This window comes from Hippocampus comes, unplaced genomic scaffold, assembly GCF_001891065.2.
Source record: "Hippocampus comes isolate QL1 unplaced genomic scaffold, H_comes_QL1_v1.1 scaffold109, whole genome shotgun sequence".
In the NCBI taxonomy this organism is placed as follows: domain Eukaryota; kingdom Metazoa; phylum Chordata; class Actinopteri; order Syngnathiformes; family Syngnathidae; genus Hippocampus; species Hippocampus comes.
The window spans coordinates 1084484-1095962 of NW_017805274.1; the positions used below are offsets into that span (position 1 = coordinate 1084484).

Sequence of the window (11479 nt, forward strand, 5' to 3'; positions counted from 1 at the left end):
GACTCTAGACACTACTAAGAGAGTCTCAACTCGAAATGAACCTTCTTTTTTTTTCCCCATTTTAACTGCAGGTGACTATCCCGCCCCCCGGGCCGTCCTGACGGGACACGACCACGAGGTGGTGTGCGTGTCTGTCTGCGCCGAGCTGGGATTGGTCATCAGCGGGGCCAAAGGTAAATTGAATTGTTGCGTGTAGGGTTCATGAGGATGCGAATTTTCAATGTATTGGCGTCGAATCAAAATGTATTCTGGTAGATTAGAAATATTTAGCGAGTTGCGTCTAAATATGCGTCTGGCGTCTTTTTAGAGGGTCCGTGCCTGGTCCACACCATCACGGGGGACCTCCTGAGGGCCCTGGAGGGTCCCGAGTTGTGCCAGCAACCTCGTCTGATCTCGGTGTCCAGCGAGGGCCACTGCATCATCTACTACGATCGAGGGCGCTTTTGCAACTTCAGCATCAACGGCAAGCTCCTGGCTCAGATGGAAGTCAACGACTCCACGCGGGTGAGCCTCAACGCCGGCGTGAAACTTGAATTTCAAGTATTGCTCTCGTATCCTTCCAGATTCGTCAGATAGCCTTTTTTTTTTTTTTTTTTTTTTTAAACAAATGATATTGTTCTAGACCAGGAAAAATCACCTAGAAATTAATGTTATTGTTCCAGATGAGGCAGCTCTCCTTCATATATCACGTTGTTTATTCAACGAGCCAAATATCATCCTGCAATCGAATCATATGGTTGCATATCAGCCAAATATTGTTCTTGCATTGAATAGTATCGTTCTAAATGAGCCAATTTTTTTTTTTTTTTTTTTGTCATTATTTGATAGTTTCAGATTAACCACATCGTGTTTTTGAATCATATGGAATCATTGCCATGAGCCACATATCGCACGAGAATTTAATTGTATCGCTGGAGGCGACCGCTTTTAACCTTCAATCGAACTCCTCCGCTTCCGTCCCGCCAGGCCATCCTGCTGAGCAGCGACGGGCAAAATCTGGTGACGGGCGGCGACAACGGCGTGGTGGAGGTGTGGCAGGCCTGCGATTTCAAGCAGCTCTACATCTACCCGGGATGTGACGCCGGGATCCGCGCCATGGACCTGTCGCACGACCAGAGGTAACCACGGCGACCACGCCATCCCTTAGTGCTGTTCCATTCCAGTTAAAAAAAAAAAAAACTAAGGGAAGAAACTTGCTGAGATACCTGTTGCTACGGATAATGTTTTGTTGTTGCAGTTATTATTTAATTGTTGCAATGGAAATTGTTAGTCGAATCAGAAAACTATTACCAGGGAAACCGTCGCCTGACTTTGTGTTTTTTGCCACAGAACGTTAATCACCGGGATGGCGTCTGGCAGCATTGTGGCGTTCAACATCGACTTCAACCGCTGGCACTACGAGCATCAGAACCGCTACTGAGGCCGCGGCAAAGCGACACTCCAGGTACACAAGAAGAAGACTTGACGTCCTGGTTCCTTTGACAGGACTCTGTCTACTGTCTCACACACACACACACACGCACACGCACACACACACACACACACACACACACACACACACACACACACACACACACACACACACCCGAGCCCAAAGACGACGACACCCATCAGAGTGCGGATTGGTCGCTGGTGCTGGCGGGTTAGGTTCTGGGTTTGGGGGGGGTCTGCTTTAACGCTTCAGTGAGCCGAACACTCTTTGCGGAGATGATCCGCCTTTCGGTTCCTTTTACGGTTTTGATTCTTTTACTTAAATGTAAATACAACTCTGCCTCTTTTTTTTTTTTTTTTTTGGGTGTGTGTGTCCTTTCATTTGTTGTTATCTGAAACATATGTAATGACAAGGACGGCGACCGTGACGACAAATGTAAGAAAGTCAAGGATGGTAATTGTTTTTGCCGGAGATGTTACTGTGTTACTGACAACGATGAAGACCCCCACCCCTCCCATGGACACAGACACTTCTGATTTCAACTTCGTCCCCCTCCCCCTTCAACATTTAGTGGTCGTCGTGTCAAATATGTACATAAAAAGTCTCAATTTTTTTTTTTTCCCGGCCCACGTGCTCACATTATTTAAAAAGAATCCATATTAGTTTGTTTTCTATTTGCACTTTGCACCAATCACACATCATTATTTATGTTTAGGCTTTGTTTCTTATTGCCTTTTCACAGGGGGCTTTAATTGTTATGATTGCGATGACTCTTACGATGGGCCGGATTCTTTCTGTTCCTTCTCGTCCGGGGCCGGGATGAATACTTTGTGCATCGATGTTTGTATTTAAACGCTCACATGTGAAGACTTTACAGCAATATGACAACGAGCGTGCGTACGACCGGCGTTGGACGCACATACGCGTAACTCTAGCTACACACACACACACACACACACACACACACACACACACACACGTATATCCAAAAACCGACAAAGGAAGAAAAAAAAAAGTTGAAATATTTTTGGATCTATGAAACCCTTAAAAACTATTGTATTCATGTTTTATTGCAAAGATGTAAAATATGACATGTGTGAGTTGGGAAAAAAAAATCATAAGAAAAATAAATTATGCAAAGAATTTGTTGACTCCGCTTTTTAATTGATGCATTTCACACGCCTTCTGGAACAAGCAACACATTTCGCTCTTTTTCTCTTGTCAGGGGGGAAAAAATATGAATGATTGGTCGGAAAAGATGCCGACGAATGCGCCTCAGTCAAGTCAATTCATGTAAACCATCTCTGATTAAAATTTTCTGTTGACCAGTGTCATTGAACGTCATCCTCTGTCATCCTGCTTTTTATACCTCCAGAAAGTGACGGCGGTGTACACAAGCCAGTGAAACAAAACATTTTCAAACATTTAATTACCCTTTAATGGACAGTTCCCCTTCATTTCCCAGAAGTCTTTGCAGCGGCCTGGCATGTGTTTTCCCGTGTGTGTGTGTGTGTGTGTGTGTGTGTGTGTGTGTGTGTGTGTGTGTGTGTGAGCCTCAGGCGCACAGCGAAGACACGGTGGACCGCCGCGAAGACGAGACGCTGCAGATCTCCACGTTGGTGAAGGTGCTCCGAGGCTCGCCGCAGGATGAGGAGCAAGAGGACGAGGACGAGATGATATTCTTCAGCCTATGGAGAGCGATGACCAGCAGGCTGAGCAGGAACAGCAGAAGGCCCAGGAACAGCCACACGTACACGGAAACGCCGCCAGCTCGACTCAGAGACGCCACCGCCGATCCTGATGACGATCCGGGGACGGATGTTGGAGGGAAGTGCGGGAAGGTTCCGTTTTCCACCGCTGAGGTACCGGTTTGGTCCATCCTGGGCATTCCAGCAGCAGCAAAATCATGACAAGAACCTTATAAGTGTTTAAAAAAAATAGGTGTACGGCGCATATAAAATGTCTACACACCCCTGTTCCAATGGCAGGTTTTTCCTGATATAAAAAAAAAAATTACTACAAGATGAATCATTTAAGAAGGGAAGTCAACAAGTACACATAGGAAGTCCATGAACCTATCGCGATATTGATCCTGCTTTTTAGAATAGCAACAACAGGGGGAGCCCTTCTCTCACTCGTATTCCGCGAGGTAAACCGTCATCTCCTTCACATGAGGCCAAAAGAGCAGGAAGGCTTGCTTTTGATCTTAGAGGTAATCTTGTCCGTACGATGTCACTTCTTATCACACTTTCGTCCCCAGCTGAGCGTTTCTGTGTCTCCTCCAGTGCGCGGCAAATGTGGGGACTTGTGTTGTTTGCCTGCCTGTGATCTGTCCCTGTTCGTTGTGAGCTTGAGTGCTTGATAATTGCTCTTAATCAGGCTTTTTGTCGCCTGGCAACCAGGCTTTCGGGGTCACGGGTTTGACTGGCAAATGCCTTTTGAAAGGACTCGTGATCGCCACCTAGCACGCGTTAGCGAGCTTGGTTTGTTTCTAACGGGCGACATTGTTTGTTTGTTAGTTTGACTATGCTCCTCTCTCAGCACTTATGCAACTGCACAGTCTGGACCGGCGGACAGCGTTTCACCAGTTTTGTTGTCTCAGCATCCTCCCTTTAACTCCATTTACGGTACCTCTCAATATGTCACCCATTTGATTGACGACACTCATGTCTCAGCATGTCGTTCATGTGATTGGCCAGCATTTCGAACATTTCGTTGATGACACTCGTGTCTCAGCAACATCCATTTAATTACAACCATCTCTCTGAATTTTGTGCACTAGTGTGATTATCACTTGGCATTTCAAGCAGTTTATTTATGATTTTAATGTCTCAGCATGTCATCCACGGTAGTGACGACACTCATCTCGCATTTTGTGCACTATTGCCTCTCAGCGCTTCGTCCATTTGGTTGCCGATGCTCATGTCTCAGCATCAACCATTTGATTAACGACCGCACCATCATCTCTCGGCACTTGGTGTGGTTTGATTGATGCATTTTTTTTTTTTTTTGGCTTATCAGTGGCCCAAAAAAATCTGTCATTCTGCAAGTACAAATATTTAATCTCTCTTTCTCCTCAGAGGATCCTCACGTCATGAATAATGGAGACGATTGATGTGTGACAAAATGTCATGACATTTGGTGTGCGTGTGTGTGTCAGTATGTTGTCCTCTTCCTCTTACCGCGCTCGTCTCTCGGCCCCAAATACAGAGAGTTTAGTGACTCAGCAGCGTTTCAACTCGCATCTCAGCAGACGTGTGATTGCAATCATCTCTCAGCATATCAATCATTTCAATTGGCTATAATCATATATTATCTCCGCATGTCTTCTATTTCATTGACTCCACTCATGTCTCAGCATGTGGCGCACATTTGACCGTCTCTCAGCATTTTACCCACTGTATTGACGAAACAAATTTCCCCGGCATGTCATCCGTTTAAGTGACTATTGTTATCTCTCAGCATGTCGTTCATTCGAGGGACGACTACACTCATGTCTCAGCGTGCTGCGCTCAACTGTGACTGCATACGCTGGCCCTCAATCGTCTCTCAGCATTTCAGTCCTCAGACGACACTCGTGTCTCAGCATATCATCTCGTTGACTGTCTGCACTCAGCATTTGATTAACTACACCCGTTTCTCAGCATGCTGTGCACACCAATGCCTCTACAATGACACCCGTCTCTCAGCATGTCATTCATGCGCCCACATTTGGTTTTTGTCCCCAAACGTAAGTCTCCGCTAACACTATTTGATTGACTACACTCAGCATTGGATGAACGACACTCATGTCCCAGCAAGTTCACAAGCATCTCACCCTCGCATCGTGTAAAAGTGGCGTCAATTTAATAGTCTCGGAAGGAAAAACGAAAAGAAGCAACAGGAAGCCATTCAGCAAACCTGAGTGGATGTCGGACGTCAAGCCAGCTCCATGTCGCCTCTTACTCTGCCCGGACGCTCTGATGCACACTTTACTCCCCAACCCCTCCCCCCGACACCCGCCCCCCCTCTCTCTCCCGCTCCCTCACTCTCTCTTGCTTTCTCTCATCAGCACCACACAAACACACACATCTCATCATTTAATTCACAGGATTAGAGTTTTAACATGTAAAGGTATACTATGACACACACACACACACACACACACACACTCACGTCATCATTCCCATGAACCATCCAATAACTCATCACGTCTCCTCCTCATTTTTCTACTGTGACCATGCTTATTAAAAACGGATCAATACTGTACACACACAGACACACACACACACACACACACACGGGCGCACATTTTCATAGGCACACAAAACGTGTGTGTGCATGCGCGTGTGCGTGAGTGAGAAGACTGAAGGACAACGATAAGTTTTTTTGGGGCCTCGACTCCCATTTTGTGGCTAATCTCAAAACTCCGGGAAGCGTTCCCTAATTCCCAGTTCTTCCCGGATAATCCCAAATAGTTGCGCCATTTTGTTCTTGCAGCTCCTCGCTCACCCTCCCGAGGCATGTGGCTCACGCACATTGCCGACTGGAGGTCGGCGTTCATGTGCATCTCGCTGTATGTATTCGCATCTAAGGGTTTTAATCACCTCTTTTTAATATTGATTTCTTGATATTTATTGGATTTTTGTTTGCGGCTCGGATAATAAATGGATGGAAGGACTTCACTGTTGAAACATAATAGACATCTCAGAAATGTCCACTAGTTTGTTTTTCTCGCCGGTATCGATGCTTGCGTCAGGTCAGCGGAGATGATGTGAGGGTGTTGACAGTGGGTGACACCCACACCCACCCACACACACACACACATCATGGCTGTGAGTGTCAGCCATGGTGTGCTGGTCCAGAATAACAATGAGGGAAATGGCAAACAGACGCTGGCGCCATCCCAAAACAAAAAAACCTGCGACAGCATCCGAGTGAGACGTTTTACCGTCTACTGAAGTCACTCTTGCGTGGAATACAAGAGAATGTCTTCCACCATTTTAGCCATTTACGGTTTTACAGCCTCTCCGGTCAGAATATTTGAATACATGAATAATTTAGGAAGACAAAAGATTTTTTGGGGTGGTGATGGTGGTGGTGGGGAGGGATGGGGTGGAGGGGCGCTCTAATAATGCAAAAATGATGACATGTTTCTCGACATTTGTAATTCATTCCTTCCACAGTGAGCCAAAGCTAACTGAAAAAATAAACAGAAATGATCACTGCAAGTTACCAAAAATACCAGAACAATAGTAGTCGCTCTCAAGAAAGTCAACATACTGTATTTGGTGATGTAAACATTTTGATGGCACTACTTTTACCCCATTCAAAGCATGCAATTAGGTAAATTCCCCGCTTCTGTTTTTTTTTTTTTTAAAGAATGGCTCGTCTCTGAATCAGATGGTCGGAATGTCTAATGCAAGCGTCTTTCCAATTTTCAAAAATTCCTTTCACGCCCCGCTAACACGTCTCTCAAGATGGACAACCAGCGGCGACTGCTACGCCGGCAGCCGAGCGAGCAAGTGCGGTGAGGTGGCCTCCGAGGCGGCGAGCTGTCAGCGGACGAGCAGCTCCGTCGCTCACAGAGTCAGGGAAGCGTGCGTTGCCATCAGCCTTTTCCCTATGTGGGGAGAGCAGCCAAAATTGCGCTCAACGATACTGTTATTTAAAATAGTCATACTGCTGATTTCTGAATAGTTAAAGTAGTCCTCTCAAGACAGTGTTAAGAGTTGCATGCAAACTTTTATGCTTTTTTTTCTGTATACTTAGCGAGTTTACGTTCGAATTCGATATCATTCAATTGTGGAAAATTTACGATGAATTGGAATTGAATTTACTGTCTAGTCATTGTCACGAATATGGAGCAACGAAACTCGCTCAACATTTACTACAGTACCCGTCCAAGAGGGAGAAAAAAATAATGACCAGCAGAGGGAGACAAAACGCGGAGCCTGATGAGTCGCCGCCAAGCGCGTCGTCAAAAAGAAAGATGAAAAAAATAAAACAGCCCCACACTATGTTCGTGTAATGGGAGAAATATAGTATGTTGGTGGGGGGGGGAGGGTTCATCCAACAGCCATATGATTTTTTTTAAATGTATTTATTAGGTTGTGTCCATCTCTCCAATAAACGACGATTCGATAGATATCTTAAGGTGTAGCGATTCGGTTCGATTCAGTGCGCTCACGTCTTTTAAATCAAAACCGATTTTCAGATTCAAATTGGCTCTATTGTACTCCTACTGTTTACACTTTTTTTTGAGGTTATGCCGCGCCTCTTCATTGTGCAGGCTTGCTGAGATGCCTCACTCGTGACTCACGCGAGAGGAAAAACCTGATTGACACTCTTGCGTCACAGCCCGCTTGCATTTTAACTCCGAGCCAACACACACAAAAAAATAATAATCATAAATTAAGCGTCTACTCTTTCAAGAAATTGTTCGGCCATAGTATAAAAGCGACATTTCTGTTTGCCTTAAAAAAGTGACTCAGCCGAGTGGAAAGTTTGAGTTGTAAAAGCATAAACAGGAAGTGACGTGACAATGCTGAGCGTGCGCCACAGGTGAGGTCAAAACTTCTCATACGTTCTAATCATGTCAGTGAGTATTTGAGAGTGAAATAAGGATCTAGAAGAGAACATTCTTTGTTTCTTTCTCCACAAGAGGAACCACAAGGTGAATTCAATTATTGCTGTATTTTTACTACTCACCCGAGGTTGTTTAAGCTTTAAAATGACTTGTGTATACTCGTGCTGCTTCATGTTCTTTCCTGAATGACTTCCTGTAGAATATGTTTTGTGCCTGAAAGTAATATTACCTTTCATAATATAATTATTATTATTATTATTACTATTATTATTATTAATTAATTAAAAAAGAAGAAGGAGAGGAGCGCAAACACTCGTCATGCAGGTTGGACCAGGTGAGCGTGACACAAACATGAACTCAGCTGCCGGCCCCTGTGTCTATATTTTTTGTGCTTTATAGTAATCATTTATTTAGTATTTTATATTAATATTTTTTTACATGAAGGATTTAGTTTTTTTTATGTAGTTTATGCATTTCATTTAATTTTATTTGGTAGTAATAAAATATGTTTTACTTTATACATATTGTGTGTGTGTGTGTGTGTGTGTGTATGTGTGTGTGTGTGTGTGTGTGTATGTGTGTATATATATATATGTGTGTGTGTGTGTGTGTGTGTGTATTTTATATTTCACAATTTATTCATTGATATCCATTTTTAAAAATACTTTCTGTTGTATTTTTATTAAAAAAATTTATTTCATATTTACATTGGTTATGTTTGAATGATATGATAATATATTTATATTTGGGGGGAATGCCATATATTTTTAATTTTATTTTTTTACAGATTTGTTGAAATCTCCAAGTTCTAAAAGCAACGTACTCTGAAGTAATTCATCCTAATATAAGTGGTGACATTTTGTTTTGCTCAGCATGGCGGAGCCGGCGGAGCTACTGCTGATCAAGGACCAGTACGAGCTGGCCTTCCGCTGCCTGAGCCGCGGCCTGACGCTGGAGGAGGGCGGCAATCGCTCCGAGGCGGCCGACTACTACCGCAAGGGCCACCAGCACCTCATACAGGGCGTGGGCGTGCCCACCGGGGGGCCGCGTCACCAGGGGCCCATGTGGGAGCGAGCCCGAGAGCTGCAGCGGAGAATGGAGGGCGCCCTGTTCACTGTCAGCAGCCACCTCTCCGCCCTGGATGCCTCGCAAACGCCCCCTCCCGCCCAGAGGAGGCGGCTGCTCATGGACCTGACCCCCAGCCTTCACCCCGTGCAGCATCTGTACCCCTCCATCCCTCCTGTGCTCCCGTTGAGGAACGCGCCTCCCGTCATGTCCCAGACTCCGGCGCAGCCCCCGGTGTACTCGCCCCAGCCCGCTGACGGCCACCGCAGCCTGGCCGGCGGGCCCGCACCAACAGGGTGGAGCCCGGCGGCGCCGGAAAGCCAGAGCGAGCTGCTTCTGATCTCCTCTGGCGTGCAGATGTTCTTCGTGGCCCCCAGCGGGCAGGTGAGCGCCCTGTCACATCCCGGATATCTTCGCATCGTCAGCTTTGCTACCCAGCCGCCTGATGGGAGAGGACCCGTCTTCTTGGATGTGAGTAGACTTGCCTTTTGATTATTTTCTGATCATTTTATGCATCATTTTACTGCATTGCAGTCTGGTGTGGCAAATACACTAACACAAAGTAAAACTAATTGCTCCTTAGAATTTGTACCGGCTGTCGTTCATGCTGCCCGTGTTCACGTTCCTCATCATGAGTAACAAAGTGTTTTGACTTTGTTGCTTCCCACTGAATGAGAGCAAACAAAGCTGATGAATGCCAAGTTGAGCGCTTGACACCCAGCGCATTGTTGGTCAGCAACACAATGGAGGCATTAACGCGCGAGTCAGCGCTTTTGTTGTCTTCACACAGCTCATTGTTGTGTCAGGCGGCACCAAAAAAAAAAAAAAAAAAAAAAATCAGATGGTCGGAATGTCTAATGCAAGCGTCTTTCCAATTTTCAAAAATTCCTTTCACGCCCCGCTAACACGTCTCTCAAGATGGACAACCAGCGGCGACTGCTACGCCGGCAGCCGAGCGAGCAAGTGCGGTGAGGTGGCCTCCGAGGCGGCGAGCTGTCAGCGGACGAGCAGCTCCGTCGCTCACAGAGTCAGGGAAGCGTGCGTTGCCATCAGCCTTTTCCCTATGTGGGGAGAGCAGCCAAAATTGCGCTCAACGATACTGTTATTTAAAATAGTCATACTGCTGATTTCTGAATAGTTAAAGTAGTCCTCTCAAGACAGTGTTAAGAGTTGCATGCAAACTTTTATGCTTTTTTTTCTGTATACTTAGCGAGTTTACGTTCGAATTCGATATCATTCAATTGTGGAAAATTTACGATGAATTGGAATTGAATTTACTGTCTAGTCATTGTCACGAATATGGAGCAACGAAACTCGCTCAACATTTACTACAGTACCCGTCCAAGAGGGAGAAAAAAATAATGACCAGCAGAGGGAGACAAAACGCGGAGCCTGATGAGTCGCCGCCAAGCGCGTCGTCAAAAAGAAAGATGAAAAAAATAAAACAGCCCCACACTATGTTCGTGTAATGGGAGAAATATAGTATGTTGGTGGGGGGGGGAGGGTTCATCCAACAGCCATATGATTTTTTTTAAATGTATTTATTAGGTTGTGTCCATCTCTCCAATAAACGACGATTCGATAGATATCTTAAGGTGTAGCGATTCGGTTCGATTCAGTGCGCTCACGTCTTTTAAATCAAAACCGATTTTCAGATTCAAATTGGCTCTATTGTACTCCTACTGTTTACACTTTTTTTTGAGGTTATGCCGCGCCTCTTCATTGTGCAGGCTTGCTGAGATGCCTCACTCGTGACTCACGCGAGAGGAAAAACCTGATTGACACTCTTGCGTCACAGCCCGCTTGCATTTTAACTCCGAGCCAACACACACAAAAAAATAATAATCATAAATTAAGCGTCTACTCTTTCAAGAAATTGTTCGGCCATAGTATAAAAGCGACATTTCTGTTTGCCTTAAAAAAGTGACTCAGCCGAGTGGAAAGTTTGAGTTGTAAAAGCATAAACAGGAAGTGACGTGACAATGCTGAGCGTGCGCCACAGGTGAGGTCAAAACTTCTCATACGTTCTAATCATGTCAGTGAGTATTTGAGAGTGAAATAAGGATCTAGAAGAGAACATTCTTTGTTTCTTTCTCCACAAGAGGAACCACAAGGTGAATTCAATTATTGCTGTATTTTTACTACTCACCCGAGGTTGTTTAAGCTTTAAAATGACTTGTGTATACTCGTGCTGCTTCATGTTCTTTCCTGAATGACTTCCTGTAGAATATGTTTTGTGTCTGAAAGTAATATTACCTTTCATAATATAATTATTATTATTATTACTATTATTATTATTAATTAATTAAAAAAGAAGAAGGAGAGGAGCGCAAACACTCGTCATGCAGGTTGGACCAGGTGAGCGTGACACAAACATGAACTCAGCTGCCGGCCCCTGTGTCTATATTTTTTGT

At 44.9% G+C, this 11479-nt stretch overlaps 3 protein-coding genes across 14 annotated transcripts in view; 2 read left to right on the plus strand and 1 right to left on the minus strand.

The window, feature by feature from the left end:
* Positions 1-2575, plus strand: part of nbeaa (neurobeachin a) — a 49729-nt gene extending 47154 nt beyond the window's left edge. For all 9 annotated transcript variants that reach the window (XM_019869511.1, XM_019869501.1, XM_019869505.1 and 6 more), the window contains 4 exons: positions 72-173; positions 308-504; positions 967-1118; positions 1330-2575. In XM_019869511.1, the coding sequence (XP_019725070.1) occupies positions 72-173; positions 308-504; positions 967-1118; positions 1330-1420 (542 nt within the window). In that variant the 3' untranslated portion in view covers positions 1421-2575. The remainder of the gene's footprint in view (positions 1-71; positions 174-307; positions 505-966; positions 1119-1329) is intronic.
* On the minus strand, positions 2482-5416 carry sertm1 (serine rich and transmembrane domain containing 1). Of its 2 annotated transcripts, XM_019869543.1 has the most exons (3): positions 5333-5416; positions 2971-3312; positions 2482-2930 (listed from the first exon to the last, which is right to left on the minus strand). In XM_019869543.1, the coding sequence occupies exon 2, from the start codon at positions 3309-3311 to the stop codon at positions 2988-2990; it is 324 nt and encodes a 107-aa protein (XP_019725102.1). In that variant the 5' UTR covers position 3312; positions 5333-5416; the 3' UTR covers positions 2482-2930; positions 2971-2987. The 2 variants fall into 2 exon arrangements, with proteins under 2 accessions (XP_019725102.1, XP_019725101.1); XM_019869542.1 differs by lacking the exon at positions 5333-5416 and having other exon boundaries at positions 2971-3363.
* A 2380-nt stretch (positions 5417-7796) lies between these two features.
* sparta (spartin a) overlaps positions 7797-11479 on the plus strand; it is an 8302-nt gene continuing 4619 nt past the window's right edge. Inside the window, exons 1-2 of one of the 3 annotated variants that reach the window (XM_019869532.1) lie at positions 7797-8087; positions 8873-9536. In XM_019869532.1, the coding sequence (XP_019725091.1) occupies positions 8874-9536 (663 nt within the window). In that variant the 5' untranslated portion in view covers positions 7797-8087; position 8873. Of the gene's footprint in view, positions 8088-8304; positions 8376-8872; positions 9537-11479 lie in introns of those variants that run through there. The other 2 variants (XM_019869530.1, XM_019869531.1) reach the window with 2 other exon arrangements.